Raw genomic sequence first — 17,352 nt, 5'->3', positions numbered from 1 at the left:
CTGAGGTTATGCGTAAAACAATGTGGGGGAGCCACGCAACCCCCCTGCACCCCGGAGGCTATGACCTGTGTGCAGCCCCCAACCCACATATTTATTTAATGTTGCCCCGGGGATGTTGTGGTCCCTGGATCCCGGGGGGTTTTCCATGGTCCCCCCAGCATTTTTTATCATGTAACCCATGGGAGGTTGTGGGGCCCATGGAGCCTTGCGTCCCCCCCAATGATATATATTTAATGTTGCCCCCTATAACCTGCAAACCCCTTTGGCCGTGCGTGGTGCAGGTTTGGAGCTTAAAGGGAGTTGACTGCAGGGCCTGGCTTCAAGCCTTGTGTGGTGCAGCGTTGGTGTGGTTATTAGGGGTTGGCTGCAGGGCCTGGTCACAGACGAGGCCTTGCAGCTAACCCCTGCTGCGCATGTCCAAAGGCCGTGCGTGGCGCAGAGTTGGGTGTTTGGGGGGGGTTGGCAACAGGCCCTGTGGCCAACCCCCACAGCGAATGGCCAAAGATTGTGTGTGGCGTGGGATTGGTGTGGTTAAAGGGGGTTGGCTGCACGCAGGGTCAGGTGGTTATGGGGGTTTGCTACAGGCCCTGCAGCCAACCCCGCAGTGCACAGCCAAAGACCGTGTGCGGCAGTGGTTGGATCAATGTATAGTAATAAAAATTACTTTATGTTAAAAAAACATAGAACTTTACTGAATAAACCAAAAGAAACATGGATGTTATAGTTATGAAATAGAATTTAAAAAAACATAGAAATTCACTTAAAAAGATAAAGGTTACAGGGGCGTTATAGTTAGGCTCACATTTTAAACATACAAAACCATAGAAATTCAGCTGTTATAGTTATTTCAAGTAACTATAACTCGCGCCCTAAGGTAACTATAACTGGCATCTTCACCATGCACTGCTAATTACCCCACATATTACAGCACTCATAACATCTTTTATAACACCATTGATAATGTCACTGTAACATTTGCCATAAAATTTCACAGTTATAATTAAATTAGGGCACAAGTTACAGTTACTTAAAATAAATCTAACAACTGAAATTCTATGGTTTTGTATGTTTACAATGTGAGCCTAACTATAGCGTTGCTGTAACTTTTGGTATTTTTAAGTGGATATATATATATATATATATATCATATTTGTTTATTAGTTTTCAGTGATCTGAAAGACATTACAATATATTATTTCACTGAACAGATTGCCATCCTTATAAACAGTATCAGTGCACATGTAATTAAATATTGTTTAGTCGGAGGTCAACAAAAGAGTGTTTCTGTACAAAAGCTTGTAAACATTTTTTTCATATACATCAACAGAACTACTAAGTGAAAAAAACATAACAATGCGTTTGTGGGACTATATATGTTGCAATGGGATGGAGTGAGTGCTGTTTTCAGTGCTGTGCTAAGCATCCAGGGACAGGGGTATGTAATGGAAACCTACATTTTAGACATCTTGATATATACACATGGGGCATAGCAATACACATATTGTGTGTGTCTCGCATTTCAGGGCGGATGTAAATCATTCTTAGCCTCCACGTTAAGTACTAGTGGATCCCAACATTCCCCGCCCGTACAGATAATACCTCAAGCCCAAAGCCAATGAAGATGATGTGCTTCTGCTTTGGCCCAAGTTAACAGATCTTTTAACCACTGGGATATGGCCAGAGGGGTCGAAGATTTCCATGCCATGGCAATCCTGCCTTTAAATAATACAAAGGCTAAATCAATAAACCTGTGAAGGTATTTATCCCCTTTTTTTTGGGGGGGTGAATGCCCAAGAGACAAGAGGTAGGTGTTGCAGGTAGGGGATGGGTGGTCCTGTCTGATACTATCTCAGTGATTGTGTGCCAGGTGGTTTGTTACACTGGCATTCCCACACCATATGGTAAAATCCAACTAAGGGTAAAGTGCAGCGGGGGCAACCCAGGTTGTGTGTGGGATACATGCGGTGGATGCAATGGGGGTCCGTATATACGTAATGTGTATAATTGAATTGTGTAAATCTGAATCTAGCATTTTGGGATATCCCCTTTAAAGTCTGTAAAGCCCTATTTCACTCCGCATCAGTTAATTTGCTGCGGTAATGCCACGTTCCACTTCTTACGTGCATTCTGTAGGAAGCTGACTGCAGGTGTATGTAATGCAGCATATAAGGTGGTAAAAATGCGTTGAGTGCTCCTGGTTAACAAGATACTATGTAATATGTAAGATGTGGGTGGTTTAGTGTCCACTACTACCCAGAGGCTGCAGATGACCTGTAGTATAACATAATAAGTGAGAAATTGTCCAGGTGCAATATTGTATTCAGTGATGATGTCCTGAAACGACATAAGCGTACCTTCCGAGAATAAATGCCCCAGCCGGGTAATCCCTTGTTCAGTCCATTGTGTGCGATCATGAGCACGTGTTTTCTGTACTATCCCAGGTATTTCCCAAACGGAAACCTCAGGTGAATAAGGAATGTGTGAGCATTTGAGATGTATAAAACAATGCCAACATGTGTGGGCTACGTTCATTAGTTGTGTCATAGTATTGCGAGGGCTACTATTGTCTGTTAGCCAAGTATACACCCCTATAGTCCGTAGTTGGGCTTGTACAGCATGTGATTCCGGGTATGTTGGTGAGAATAACCAGGCCATTGGCCATCATAGCTGTGTTGCTGCGTAGTAGAGCTCGAAATTTAGGGCACCCAACCCACCTTCTGTCAGTGGCCTCTGGAGTTTGGACTGGGCTACCCTGCGGCATCCATTACCCCAAAATCAAAACCAGGAGCAGGCCATCAAGCGTCCTGAAGCATGCACGCGGTACCACTTCAAGTAATGCTGAGAATAGATACAGCAGTCTGGGTAGGATTAATATCTTGGATATTGCCACATGGTCAATCGGCAATAGTGGTAAAGATCGCCAGAAAGTGAGGGAATTACAGATATTTGCAACCGCCTTGTGCAAGTTACCATCAAGAAGGTCACGCGTCTCATGATAAACATTGTTTCCTAAGTACTTGAAGGTGTCATAATTCCACTGCAAGTGGAGTCAGCCGCGATCACTCTGTTGACGGGGGAGGGATTATGGGGCCAGTGGGAACATGCATGACTTGGACCAGTTAACCCGGAGACCCGAGATCTCACTGAAGGTCTCTAGGAGCTGTTCAAGCTCCAGAAGTGTGGCTTGTACATCCTTAAGGTAGATGAGAGTGTTGTCGGCATAGAGAGACATGACGTGGAATTGCTGCAAGACCTGTATACCCCAGTCTTCAGCATGATCCAGCAGATAACAGGCAAGAGGTTCCAAGGCAAAGAGAAGCAGCGAGAGCGTGCATTCCTGACGTGTCCCCCTCTGTATACCAAAACAATTAGAAATCACCTGACCTGTCTTCACCCTGGCCAGCGGTTCTGTGTACAACGGGTTAATCCATCTGAGAAGTCCTGGTACGAATCCCATGCATTCGAGACTTGCAAAGAGAAAATCCCATCCCAGGGTATCAAAGGCTTTTTCTATGTCTAAGGAAACTGCCACTTAGTGTGGGTCATCAGGTGGGGTAGTATGAATGATATGCAATAGGTGCTGTATGTTGAGAAAAGTGGTGTGGCCTGCAATGAAGCCTGATTGATCATGGTAGACTAATGTTTGCATTATAGGGAGTAATTGGTTTGCCAGTACCTTACCCCATATCTTGCAATCCATATTGAATAAGGACAGAGGACGGTATGACCTAATGTCCAGTGGATCACGCCCCGGTTGAGGTAGCACCACTAGGAGGGCTTTGCATAAGGATTACGGTAGGTGGTCATGCTCAATTGCCTCCCAAAAGACTTCCAAAAGTCGTGGCGTGATAGCAGTGGAGTAAGTGGCATAATATTCAATTGGTAGGCCATCTGCACCTGGCGTTTTGTTACGGGTAATTTGCTAAATGGGTTCCCTAATATAATCAAGCTGAATGGGTTCCTCCATAGCATTGTGTTGGGTATTAGTGAGTCTAGATAGGGATACTCCTCTCATAAATTCCTGCAAACAGCTCAGATTCGGGGTAGCTGGTTTCTCAGAGCTTCCGGTAGTAATCGCGGAAGGCATCATTAATAGCTAATTGTGAAGTAGCTATTGTGCCATCAGCTAGTCTAATCGACATAGCCAGTGTACTGTGATGTTCACCTCGGAGGAGCCAGGCAAGCAACCTGCCCGAGCAATCTCCCGGTGCATGTTGTAGAGTTGTTCATGTGCGGCAGTCATAATAGCTCAGGGCAAATTCCGCCTCGCCACAGCGGATACGGTACTGTCGGAGTCATGAGGGTGACACAGCGCGCCCACGGCTTGTACTTCTGCCTGACATAGATCTCGTTCCACCGCAGAGAGATCTCGTAGCAATTGTCATCGGACCGCCCCAAGTACTTGCCATACAGTGCCCCCGAATCACCACCTTATGGGCCTCCCACTCAAAGGCACGAGAAGAAGCTGGACCAGCATTAATTTCGAAAAAATGTCAGATGCAATGCGATAGTGCATTACGGAATGGAGGGTCCAAAAGAGCCTCTGCTTGGAGGCACCAATTGGGGATGGTGGGTTGTGGTGATCCCCAGGACAGAACCACTACCAGTGTATTATGGTCCAAGTATGCCCGTGCTAGGTATTCGGACAGGTCTAGAAGAGGCCCAGTGTGAGTGGTGCTAAAAAGGATGTCAATCTGGGTATAAAGGTCATGAACGGGTGAGTAGAACAAGTACTCAAGTTCTTGTTGGTGACCCAAGCGCCATGCATCGCTAAGACCCATATGTGTGCTCCATCTCCTGAAGTGGTGGGAGATGCCGTTGCTTGTAGCAGAGGGAAGTGGGGGGTGGGAACGGTCTAAATGCAAGTCCAGGATGCAATTAAAGTCTCCACCCCATATCGCTGGAGTTAGTGGGTCCCGAAAAAGCACAGGTATTAGAGAGTCTAGGAAGTGTGTTTGAGTCACATTAGGGGCATATATTGCCGCTAGATTATTGGAGGTTCCATCTAGCCGATCCTCCAGAATGACATACCGGCCTTCTGAATCTATTTTTTGAGTAGTTAGGGTGAAGGGGACTCCCAGAGCCACCCAAATGAGAACGTCCCTGGCATAGGTGGATGTAATAGTGCCATATGTTTGTCCACGCCACCTAGATCGTAATCGCTTTAGATGTGTCTCCTGAAGCATTGTAATGTGCACTTGACGGAGCTTAAGATATGAGTACACCCTATGGCGCTTGGTGAGGGATGCCATGCCAGGCACATTCCAAGTCAAAATTCTATATTGCAGAGTGTGCATCAATGAAGTGTGTGTCAATGAAAGCGTGTCAGGAGTCATATCCAATGCAGTAAGTGAAAGAAAAAACCTGCTGGGCTACCAGTCATACCTTGATACTCATAGTCTTCTATCCCTCACAATAGATACCTCTCATAATCATACACAATCTTAGTGTCCCACGTGCAGAGTAACAATTCTGTGCACAACAATACGGTGCAGAACACCGTAACTCAAGCATGTAAATCGAAGAACACCCTAACTGCATTAACAATCCCCCCAGGGCCGAAACCACGTGGTATACCGCCCAATACACATAATTATATGCAAAATAACAATTGCAAAGAAAACTTAGTGAAGAATGAGTCCAAGTAGCCATAGCGTAGGGGCATGACTTGCACATGTGTTCTGGAGCACCGCACTAGAACCCAGATCTTAGTGTGAAAAGGTCCTTAAGTAAATCAGTATTGACAGAGAAGCCCTGTCTGCAGCCAAGATGTACCATGGAAGTATCAGCCGTTGGTCAACAGTACAGGACATATTGGAGATACAAAATCAGTTAATGTCTTCTACTGAGCCGGGGGTGACGTGGGGGTCCCCACTGGTGCAGACCGAAGAGGCCTCCGATTCGCAAGTCTCAGATCCAGATGTTCTCATATGGTCCGATCGAAGAGCGGTGAATGAGTTGGTTTGATGTTGTGTCACTGCTTCGACTGCGCGAGCCTGCTCTGCAGCTGCTTGATCACGATCGGGATGGGACCTTGGGGGTTTTCTCCAAATGTCGTCCTGGTTTAGGTGTCACCCACGTGTCCATTTCTTCCTCCTTCCCAAGTGTCACAGCGAGGACCTTGCCGTGCAGCAAAGTCAACACATCCTCTGGTGTTTGAAAAAACGTGCGTCTTTTCACTGTCCATAAATGTAAGCTTCGCTGGGAAGAGGAGAGCATATTAGATCTGTAATTCATGCAACCGTTGTTTGACTTTCGTGTGAGAGCCTCGTATGCGTTGCACCCCCATGGTGTAGTCTGGGTAGGCAGAGATTGTGGTGTTGTCATAGTGCCATCCCTTAGTGTGGAACAGTGGAAAGATGAGATCACGGTCGCTAAAGTTCAGTAGGCGGGTGATGAAAGGATAGGGTGGTGCCCCTGCTTTGGGAGGGCGTCCTGGGATGCGGTGGGCCCTTTCTATGGAGAACAAATGAGGTGTTTTATTCTTCAACACAGTGTGCAGGAGCCACTCCTCTAAGAACAGTTCAGCACAGGGAAGCTCTGAGCGTTCCAGGGAGCTAATAAAGCCAATGTTGTTGCGTCACGATCGTCCCTTTGCGTCCTCTGCCCTACGATGTAAAGCAGATATATCTCTTCCTGCATGTTTGTTATTTTGGTTTGCACAGCCTGAAGAGTCGGCGGCAGAGTTTGCGTGATTGATTCTGCCTGGGTAACCCTATCTGCCAACTTGCGATGGTCCGTTCTCAGTAAGTTTACCTCTAGGGATACCGAGTCAATTTTAGTCTCCAGTGAGGTTTTGGTGTCCAGTATAGCGTGCAGGATCTTCTCAGATTTCTCGGAGTGGTTATGCGTGTTGATTCGAGGTGTTGAAAGTGATCCACTTGTGACGGAGGGTCCAATGGGAGGCCATCTCCTGTTTGCATGGTGTCTCTTGCTGTTTTAGCGGGATGTGTTTTCCCCATGTCCTTTCAGGGGGAGGAAATGGGCAAGCGATTATATGCCATTACTACTAGGTTGTCAGGAAAATGGCTTGTCACTCCGCTGTGAGTGCGTCGATGGATTAGCTCTGCCTCGCAGTTCCGCTAAATTATTGGCGATGTCTCCCCTGGCTCCTGGGGCACGTGAGGCGGCAGTCCACCTAGAAATGCCAATCAAAATGCAATAAAGACAATTGCGAATTGCAGGGTGGCCAATGAGTAACTGCAAGTGTGTAACAGTTCATTCCTTTCGTGTTACCTCGGTCCCTACCATGTCCCACTCTCTGTGAGGATCCTCCGGGTGAGGTAACCACTTCTACTACGAAAGGCAACAGAAATCTATGAGGGATCCCACGGCTGCGCTCAGTTCACCAAACAGTCTTAATGCACTCTCATCCGCTCCATCAGCTCTCTGTAGACTCACGTCACAGTCCCAAACAAGGGCCCCAGGTACCTCTCAGGCTGCACGTTGTGTTCATAGCAGCAATGCCTAACAGCTGCCAAGAGCGGTATAAATTATGTTGCTCTCAGGAACCACTCGTTCCATAGGGAGTGTCAGTGGGCGTGCAATAACCACCTCAAGGGGCGTCGCTCCTTCACAGTGCAATTACCGTTGTTTATGTGGTGTCCGCGGCACGAGCCCTGTTGCAGCATGTGTGACTCCATTGCAGCCATCCGAACGCCGCCGGAGCTTGGCTAAAGATAGCGGGTCTTCCCATTTCACTCATGGGACCCGTCTGCCATTCATAACAGGATATCTGCTGGGCCCAGCGCGGAGCTCTCTAAGGAGCGGCTGATGTGGTTGCCATCTTGGCCACCCCCTATATTTATATATATATATATATATATATATATATATATATCTGTATAGAAATATATATATGTGTGTGTGTAAATAACTTCCATATAAATTATTTTTACGTAACTTATTTTTTGTTGGTGTCAAGAAACTCTGACATTGTTCTGGATCTACTTTGGATTCCCCAAAAAACATACAATTGAATCCTTTTCATAGCCTGAAAAAAATGCCAATGAACCAGCCCTGTAGCAGCCTCACTGGGCACCACTGGTCTAGGCAAAAAACACTTTATCATCCAAACTCAGGCTTCCTGCTCTACTATGAGTGGTCCAGATGGCAAGGCCAAGGCTTCAACTTTTGGGTAGCCACCCCAACAGAGATAATTCTGACTTCAAAACCATCAGCCAGTGCACAAATGTATGCACGAAAAGGCACAGCTCAAGGTCCAGGAGATTCAGGTACATGTATCTGTTCTTCAGAGTCCAGTCCTGAGCCGAGGGCTGTCATAAGACTGTTAGCCCAAGGCAGTGCTTTAAATGAAAAAAGAATACCAGCCCTTCTGTATTTCCATTTTAAAACACTGATCCAAGGTCACTGATGTCACACCTCTGGAACCTATCCTGTAGTTCCATCTACCACTGATGTTCTGTTTCACCAATCTGCACACATATAAACCTTTCTGTTCAGTTAAGCTGCGTCTTCTGTTATTCTCTTTGTAAACAGTCAATGTTCTTAAAAGTTAGGCTGGTATTGCTAATGTAGAGGAATAATTCCTTTAAAAGTTGAACACCCAGAAATATATGGCTGCCCCCTTTTCTTTGCTCCAAGCTCTTTTGACCCCCTCATTCTCCGTGTTAAATGCCACAAAGGTGCCTCTTTGTGGCGTATTTGTTGCTATAAACGTTTAGGTAAGCACACTAGAAAGGGTTGCATCTCTAGGTGATCACAGCCAGTCTGTTGGAATGAGGAAGAAACACTCCCAAGATGCTGGCCTTGTTGTGTCCTCTCCTACAGCGACAGGCCTGGGAGGATTGCTGTGGCACCTGACATACATCTATTCCACTCCAAACCAAAATACATAGGTAAAAGACATTTGCCATTGTCAAATGCGAGACCCATTTGTTAGAAATGGTGTCTTTGGTTGGCAGTCAGGTTACACCCTGTCCAAACAAGGACCTTCACTCTAGTCAGGGTAAGTCACACACAATCCAAATTATCCTGTGCCCACCCTCTGGTAGCTTGGCACTGAGCAGTCAGGCTTAATTTAGAAGGCAATGTGTAAAGTATTTGTGCAATAAATCATACAAGAACACAATAAAGCACCACAAAAATACACCACACAGTGTTTAGAAAAATATATAATATTTATCTGGGTATTTGCAGGTCAAAAAGTTAAAAGATGCAATAAGAAATTGTAGGGATATCACTGAAAAGTGATATGAAGTGTCTTAAATCTTTAAAAAGCAAACAAAGGGGGTCATTTTGACCTCGGCGGTCTTTTTGAAAGACCGCCGAGGGACCGCCGTGCGGAAGACCACCAGTGGTGGCGGTTTTCCGCTCGGCCTATTATGACTGTTGGCAGCTCTCCGTCCTTTTTCGGACGGAGAGCCGCCAACAGCCATACTGGCGGGAGGCGGGGAAGTGGAGGTTGCTCCACCTCCACCGCAAGGCCAACAGAACACCGCCCAGCGAATCACGTCCTGTGATTCGCCGTGGCGGTGTTCTGTTGCCGGTGTGGTGTCGGCGGTGTGGTGCCGGCGGAGCTGCCCCCATGGCTCCCGTCCCCTCCCGGAGGATCGTCGGACCAGGTAAGTCGATCGTCCGTGACGGGGGGTGTGGGGGGGTGTTGGGTGTTGTGTGTGTGTTGTGTGTGTGCATGGGGGTGTGTGTATGTGAAGGAGAGTGTGAGTGCGTGTATGCTTGCGGGGGTGTTGTGTGTATGGGAATGAGTGCGTGTATGTCTGTGGGTATGTCAGTATGGATGTGTGCTTGAATGTTTGAATGTGGGTGTGCGTGTCTGCCTGTGTGTGTGTATGTAGGCATGTATGTTGGCGTGTGTGCGTGTGAGTGTGTAGGTGGTGCCTGCGTGCGTGTCGTGTGGGAATGGGTGATGTGATGTTGGGGTGGGGAGGGGGACCCTGCCACCTTTGGGGGGTGTCAGGGGTGGTGGGCGGGTAGGGGAGGGAGTCGGGTAGGGGTGGGGGGGTGGGGGAGACCCCTATCAGTGCCAGGGAAGGAATTCCCTGTCACTGATAGTGCTTACCGCCATGGATTTCACGGCGGTTCAAACCGCAGGAAATCCACGGCGGTAAGCCGGGTCAAAATACCGCTGGTGGTATAGTGATGGCTGCCGGGCTGGAGACCCAGGTCTCCAGCCCGGCGGTCGTCTCCGCCCTGGCGGGCGGAACGGAGAACCGGCGGATGACCATGGTGGTAACCGCCATGGTCATAATTCCATGAAGGGAGAATGCCAGCCTGTTGGCGGTCTTACCGCCGGTTCTCCTCCTTCCTCCAGGGTCGTAATAACCCCCAAAGTCTCATTCAAGCACAAAGTACCTGGTTTGGAGTGAAAAATCTCCGCAAAGGGCCGCAGAGGAGGAGATGCGTGGAAAAATGGTGTGTGCGTCGGTTTCGCCCCTTCACACACAGACTTGCCTCGTTATTTTTCACGCGGGGAAGACGTGCATCGATTTCAATCCTGTCTGCCAGGGTCCCAGTAGGGGGTGTGGCAGTTCTTTGTGTCAGAGCAGGCCCTCCACCCTCCCAGCCCAGGAAGACCCATTCAAAATGCAGATGTATGCAAGTGAGGCTGAGTACCCTGTGCTTGGGGTGTGTCTGAGTGAATGCAAAAGTAGCTGTCAACTAAACCTAGCCAGACGTGGATTGTAAGGCACAGAAAGATTTAAGTGCATTGAAGTGCTCACTTTCTAAAAGTGGCATTTCTAAAATAGTAATATTAAATCCAACTTCACCAGTCAGCAGGATTTTGTATTACCATTCTGGCCATACTAAATATGACCTTCCTACTCCCTTCAGATCAGCAGCTACTTCTTCAACAATGTATGAGGGCAGCCCCAATGTTAGCCTATGAAGGGAGCAGGCCTCACAGTAGTGTAAAAACGAATTTAGGAGTTTTACACTACCAGGACATGTAAACTACACAGGTACATGTCCTGCCTTTCACCCACACAGCACCCTGCCCTAGGGGTTATCTAGGGCACACATTAGGGGTGACTTATATGTAGAGAAAGGGGAGGTTTAGGCTTGGCAAGTATTTTTAAATGCCAAGTCGAAGTGACAGTGAAACTGCACACACAGGCCTTGCAATGGCAGGCCTGAGACAAGGTAAAATAGGCTACTTGAGTGGGTGGCACAACCATTGCTGCAGGCCCACTAGTAGCATTTAATCTACAGGCCATAGGCACATACAGTGCACATTACTAGGGACTTATAAGTAAATTAAATAGTCCAATTGGGTATGATCCAAGGTTACCATGTTTAAAGGGAGAGAGCATATGCACTTTAGCACTGGTTAGCAGTGGTAAAGTGCGCAGAGTCTAAAAGCCAGCAAAAACAGAGTCCAAAAAGTGGAGGGAGGCAGGCAAAAAGTTAGGGGTGACCACCCTAAGGCTGTCAGGTCTAACACTATTGCATTGGAAATGCTTTTTCAGTATATGTTGTCTTTTTACTACTGGCCATCATTCCTGCTTTGTTTCATTAATCTGCTCTTTGTGGACTCTACTGAGTGTAGTAGGTAGACTGTTTATTAAAAAAATAAAGCCACGAATTGTACCTATTTTGGCAGGTTTTACGTTATGTGCATAATTTGAAAAGTTTTTACAACATCCTGTGTATGTTCTGAAATATCGCACACACGTGGAAATATTGCACCTTTTATAAGTTCTGGGAGCATTCCTGTGGTGAAGAACTGAGATTACAAGTAACTTTTTCATCTTATCTTCGTCAGCTGCCAGTCAACAGGTTACGGTCGGGATAGACCTTGTGGCAATGTCATTTCTGTACCAGCAGACCTTTGTGCCGACGGGCACGAGAAGGCCACATTAGCCTGTCCTCTACACAACAGACGAGCATGTGACTATCTTTATGTGCTGCACACCTAGTAGAGTTACTGTGATATTACCTTTATCCTAGTGTTATTTGCGGCTCGCTGCAGGTCACAGCTTCAGCTTCTATCACCTAGTTACACTATCTTTGGCTTCCCGGATAACCTCTAGTCACAGAGATAGCCACAGCAATAGAAACTTAGGATGGGCCCTCAAAGAGCCCTTTGTACTCTCTGCAAGAGCTGTAGCACTTTCCCCTCAGGCCGTGAGCAACCTCCTATTGGTTTTAAAGGGACTACCTAGATAGCAATTGGATCAGGAAACTTTGTTGTGGTTCGATCTGAAGCTATTGCATGCACACAAAGTGACCTTGCAAATATCTTGGAGACAGAAATAACTGGAGGGGTCTCAATAGAGATGCTAACACTGGCTTTGCTATATAAGTGGTCTATCTAGTCAATATTAATATTGAAACAACTGGCTTAGGAGAGTAGCTTGGTCAGTAGTCCCTATTCATGGGTCTCTTGTGTAGCTTTCGAACCGTGACCATCAGCAACTGGAGGCTCACGTGCCCTTCTCCCTTCTTTGGTGGAGGACCCACAACCATGTGTAAAAACACTTTCTTGCCTTTTGAAAGCCTTTTGCAAGCCTTTAACCTCACCAGGGCTGGCAGCAAACTTTGAAGCTTTACATTCTAATGCAAATCTCTAAACTCTAGCTTTCACGGTCATAACTGGGTCGCCTGCTTATTTGGACTCTTGGATGTTCTGCCAGTGGAAGCCAAGCCACTCTACTCGCAATGCTTGCCTTTTCCTGGTGGTGGCGGTGCATTACCGCAGATCAGCTGCATCGCGGACGAAGAAGGCGCCATACTGTGCACTTCCACAGTTAGAAAGCAGCTGCAACATAATACTGTCCCATGGGAATTGTCATTGTGTTGCCGGGGCACCATGCAGGGCTGGTAGCAACAGGTTCTCATGCCTATATGGCCGCCTTTCCCTCGCAGGCTGCGTTCCAAATGGTGCCACACCTGGGTAGTCGTCCTGCTACCAGGTCACACCAGGAAGTGATGCAGCACTGAGGTGGTATGAAGGGGAGAGGAGTTGATTGCTCAGTCAGTTACACCAGGAGGCTATACACGGGCTCTTGGCTTTTCTGGTGCTTCTCACACCAAGCGTTAGGCCTGAGAGCTAGAGCTCACTTCGCAGAGGAATTAAGAGCGCTTTCTCCCAGGCAGTTGAGCCTGGCCCCTCTGAACGAAATCTCTGTAAATTAATATGGCTGCGGTATGGCAAGACAAGTCGGAGCAGCCTACAGGCATACTGACATATTATGGCGGAACATCCACGCCATATGATAGGAGCATACAATAGTTAAAATGGCGGCCTGCCGGAGCCTAAGAGGGCAGAATTTATAGAATATAATATCAGCGCATTCCTGACATATAATGATAGCACCCTCCTCCTTGGCATGTGATAGTAGCACATCCCTGACACAAGGTGGCAGCACGCTTCTGATATGTGATTGCAGTAGTCCAGTAAATTCACGGCGGCATCCACAGTTTCTTGCATCACCATGGTACTTTGAACAGCTGGGTGGCATATGATGGAACTGCCCTTGACATATTGTGATAGCCTTGACGTATGATGCCAACACCCTGGCATCACTGGCAGTACACCGGATCGCACTCTAGCAGATGCTTACAGCATCAAGTCATATGCTAACTGCGCCGTAACAAAACACATCTCTGGATACTAAAAGTGCCTAATCAGATCAGTAATATTATGTATTTGATTCTTTTTACACAAATTGAAAGACTTTGTGTCCATTTTGGTATCACTTTTTGTGGTGTCATACTGGTTAACGTTTGTGGGATGCCCATTCATGGTCATGTGATCTGATGCCCTGTAGTGTCGCTTGGAGGAAGTCAAAGTGTGTGTGATTTAATTTCTTAGCTTCTTAGTTGTTGATGGAAAGACACCAGAAAATTATGTTTTTGCTTTATTAAGAAACTTATCTTTTCAATTTCAGATTTTCATCGTTGCGAGCGCTCTCTAAAAGAAAAAGGTGTCGACCCGTACCCTTGCCAGTGGTACCATCGTGTATACAAAACCCTTTGCCCCACCTCCTGGGTAGGTACCAGTGAGAAAATGTTGCTGTCAAAAAATAATTATTTGTCTATACTTTAAAGTATATGAACCTTTATTGCCGTTTGATGTACATGTCTACATGGAGCGTTTGTCAATGTCTCGCCCTCCTCTGGTGTAAAGTAATGCCTTGAATATATGTGGTGGGAACTGCACCGCCTGGTGTGCAGTGTGGCACATCGGTTATTTATGGTGTGTAGATTGCTACGGGCTGGCAGGTGAGTGAGGGAGAAGATGCTGGACAGGGTAGGAAATGATGCTCTGGTAGGGAATGGCTATAGCTATAGCATACAAGTACATATATAGAGCATAAATAAATAAACATGGACGTTAGTTGGCCTTTTTTTTAAGTTAGAAGATTTTTTTTCATTTTTAAGGTGTTCCTTAACTCACCAGATTTCCTGGTAATCTGCTTGGTTTTTATTCCTGTGGTGGCAAAATGACCACCAGGGTAACCCCAGTTTGTACATGTGCAATCTCTTTCGTGATTCACACACTCGCAAGGACTGTGACATACGTCAGATGATGTCTTACGGATAACTGTGGACAGAAAGGGGGTTCACCTCAGATCCAAGCAGAAAGAGCTTGGAAATAACTCTGATTCCGCTGCTTCAGGGCACATTTCATCAGAGAGGCCTCGTTGTTCTTCTTCCATTCCTGGAAGAACCAACGACTTGATGAACAAACTTTGGTTTCACCATCTCGCTCCCTGTCAGTCAGCATTGAGGTACTCAAACTGCACTGTTTCAGCTTGTGTTTAACTAAACACACACCTTCGTGGCTAGTGACTGGATCCACCCTTTATCAATTAGTCTCCAGGTTTTTGTCTTTCACCCAGGGCTCTGAATCAACCCTAACGGAAACCTGTAGCACTATAGAAAAGTCCAAGCGCTCTTGAATATCTATTTTAAGACGTTTCACCTTTAATGATACCGTGCAGTGGATTGTGATCCATTTATATTCTCTTTCCTTGTCATTAAACATCTGGAGTAACGTGGATGTACTTGGTGTAGCAAACAGTGCATCACTAGGGTTGCCAGTTAACACTAACATCTCGGAAGTGCAGCATAACCAGGTACTATAGAAGAGACGGGCCAAGACGAAATGTAATATGAGCAAATGGTTCATCAATACATGAAGAAAAAAATTATTTCTCCAACATGGAATTTGTTACTTATCTGTAACTCCAGTTATTTCTCCATCATTGGATCTTTTATATCTTCACATGCTTGAATCAACCCCAGTCCCCAGGCTAGGGATCCCCGGTCCAATAAAATAGCAGTATGCAATGTAAAATATACACTATACAGTGTAAAATGGCCATAAGCCTGACACAACATTGTACACTTAGAAGCACATCCACCTCATTTGAAAACACCCAAACTTCAGCCAGTGAGGTAGAAGCTTCACCTCTCCTACTTGTCCTAGGCCACCATAGCTCAGATTTCAAAGCGCAGGTGTGAGATTAATGTTAGATGAGCCTCTGACTGGGGATCAGGGAGGGTGGCATGCGAATACATAAAATATATCAATGTTTGAGAACTGGAGTTACAGGTAAGTAATTAATTATATATAGGCAGTAGTGTTTCATAAATATGTGGCAGCTCTTCGAGGTAGCTGCACTCCAGATATCTTCCAAGAACACCAAAACATAGAGTGCTGCAGTTGATGCCATGCTCCTGGTGAAATGCGCTGTTACTCTTCCCTGGAGTGGGTTCTTGGCCTTGGTGTGACAGAAGAAAATACCGGCAGAGAGCCAACTAGCTATCCCCTGGTTGGACAGGAAATTACCTGGTCTTTATTGTCTGGAAAACACAAACAACTGGTCTGAAGTACGTATGTATTCCATATGATGAGTATTTTACACTGTATACTGCTGTTTTAATGTACCAAGGATATGTGGCCTGACGACGGTGAATGACTCAAGCGTGTGAATATTTAAAAGATATCAATGTTGGGGAACTAGAGTTACAGGTAAGTAACTAATTTCATATGGTCATAGGTGGGATGTGATCATAGATAAAAGGGATAGTGCTTCCAGTCTGCCATTGTACTACTCATATGAGAGATAAATCTCTTATCCTGTTAAGCCCACACAAAGAACCCGTAGGTGCAGGAAGTGGGTGCTGACAGAAACTAAGCTCCTGTGTGGATGTGCCTCTCTAAACCCATGCTATCATATTCTTATGAGCTATTACATGCATCTTAAAGCTGTAAACTAAAACAGTGTGGCCACTGGTTGGTACTGATAGACCCAGGGCTTGCAGGCTTGATTAAGTCTTTGTACCCCTCGAATTTTATGTTTCACTGGTCTTCTAGGAATGTATACAGCTTCCCATATACAATTCCATTTTCCTGTCTACATTTTTTTGTATGTTACAGTGCCCTTTCTTCTTGTTTTGGTTTCCAGCAGTTGATTCTTACGAGTACTGCGCTGCCTGTCTTAACAAGCAGCAATGCCATACTCATCAGGGGACAATAAGTTCTACATGTGTGGTGGCCAATAGGGGCCACAGACAGGAAATGGTACAATACCTGTCATTGTCTGTTAGGGGTGGCCAGGAGTAGCAGCTGCACTGGGTACTACTTTTGCTGCCCTTAGTGTCTGGGGTCATGCGTGCATTGGCAGAAACAGAACACAAACCTGGCTTTGGCACCCCTCTTTACTTTCTCTAGTTCTCTCTCTTTGCTTCACCTAACTCCTCTGTAGCACAAAGGAGAGTATTGAGGGGTTAGTGGTATGATTAAGGATAGACCATCCATCAGAGGTCACAGGGAGCTTCCTGTCTTTTCTACAGCCTCTGCCATTTTGGAAGACTGTAAGGATCTGTGTAAGTCTGTAAGTACTCCATTGAGAGCTATCAAGCCTGACTTTTTTCTCTTGGAACCTTGACCATCAGTGCTTGCTTTCTCTCTTACTTTCCTATATGGAGATGTCTTCCCTTGCAAATCAGTGAGCTCCTTCTCTAGTGCCTATGGAATCTTTGAGTAATGGGTGATTCCTTGCATCCAGAGGCAATGATAAATTAGGATCATGAACAGGAATTTCACACCATTCTGTCTAGCAACTTTTGGTTAATTAACTGTAAGAAAGAGCAAGTCGTGTAGGATGCTTGAGTTGGCAGGCACTCGCTGTCAAACATCATGGGAGAATATTGCACTTAATGAGATGTTGCTTCAGAGATGCACCTTTTGTTTCTTCCATTTATTCAGTAGAGAGAAAGGTCTTGTCTGGTCTAGGTAGAGGTACTGATTATTCTGCATTGTTAGAAATTGGGTTGTTAGTTGACTGAGGTCTGAGCCCCGGTCAAGCAGTAACTGCAATCCTAGTCCAAGCAAATCCAAAATTAAACTGCTCATCCACT

The 17,352-nt window shown here is 46.1% G+C and overlaps 1 protein-coding gene across 1 annotated transcript in view; it reads left to right on the top strand.

Annotated features, from left to right (window-relative positions):
- LOC138246412 (cytochrome c oxidase subunit 6B1-like) overlaps positions 1 to 17,352 on the top strand; it is a 75,101-nt gene that overhangs the window by 45,292 nt on the left and 12,457 nt on the right. Inside the window, exon 3 of the mRNA XM_069201008.1 lies at positions 13,872 to 13,972. Within this exon, the coding sequence (XP_069057109.1) occupies positions 13,872 to 13,972 (101 nt within the window). The remainder of the gene's footprint in view (positions 1 to 13,871; positions 13,973 to 17,352) is intronic.

This window comes from Pleurodeles waltl, chromosome 7 (genome assembly GCF_031143425.1).
Source record: "Pleurodeles waltl isolate 20211129_DDA chromosome 7, aPleWal1.hap1.20221129, whole genome shotgun sequence".
NCBI lineage: Eukaryota > Metazoa > Chordata > Amphibia > Caudata > Salamandridae > Pleurodeles > Pleurodeles waltl.
Note: the sequence above shows the minus strand (reverse complement) of the source record. Positions and strands in the feature narration are given on the sequence as shown.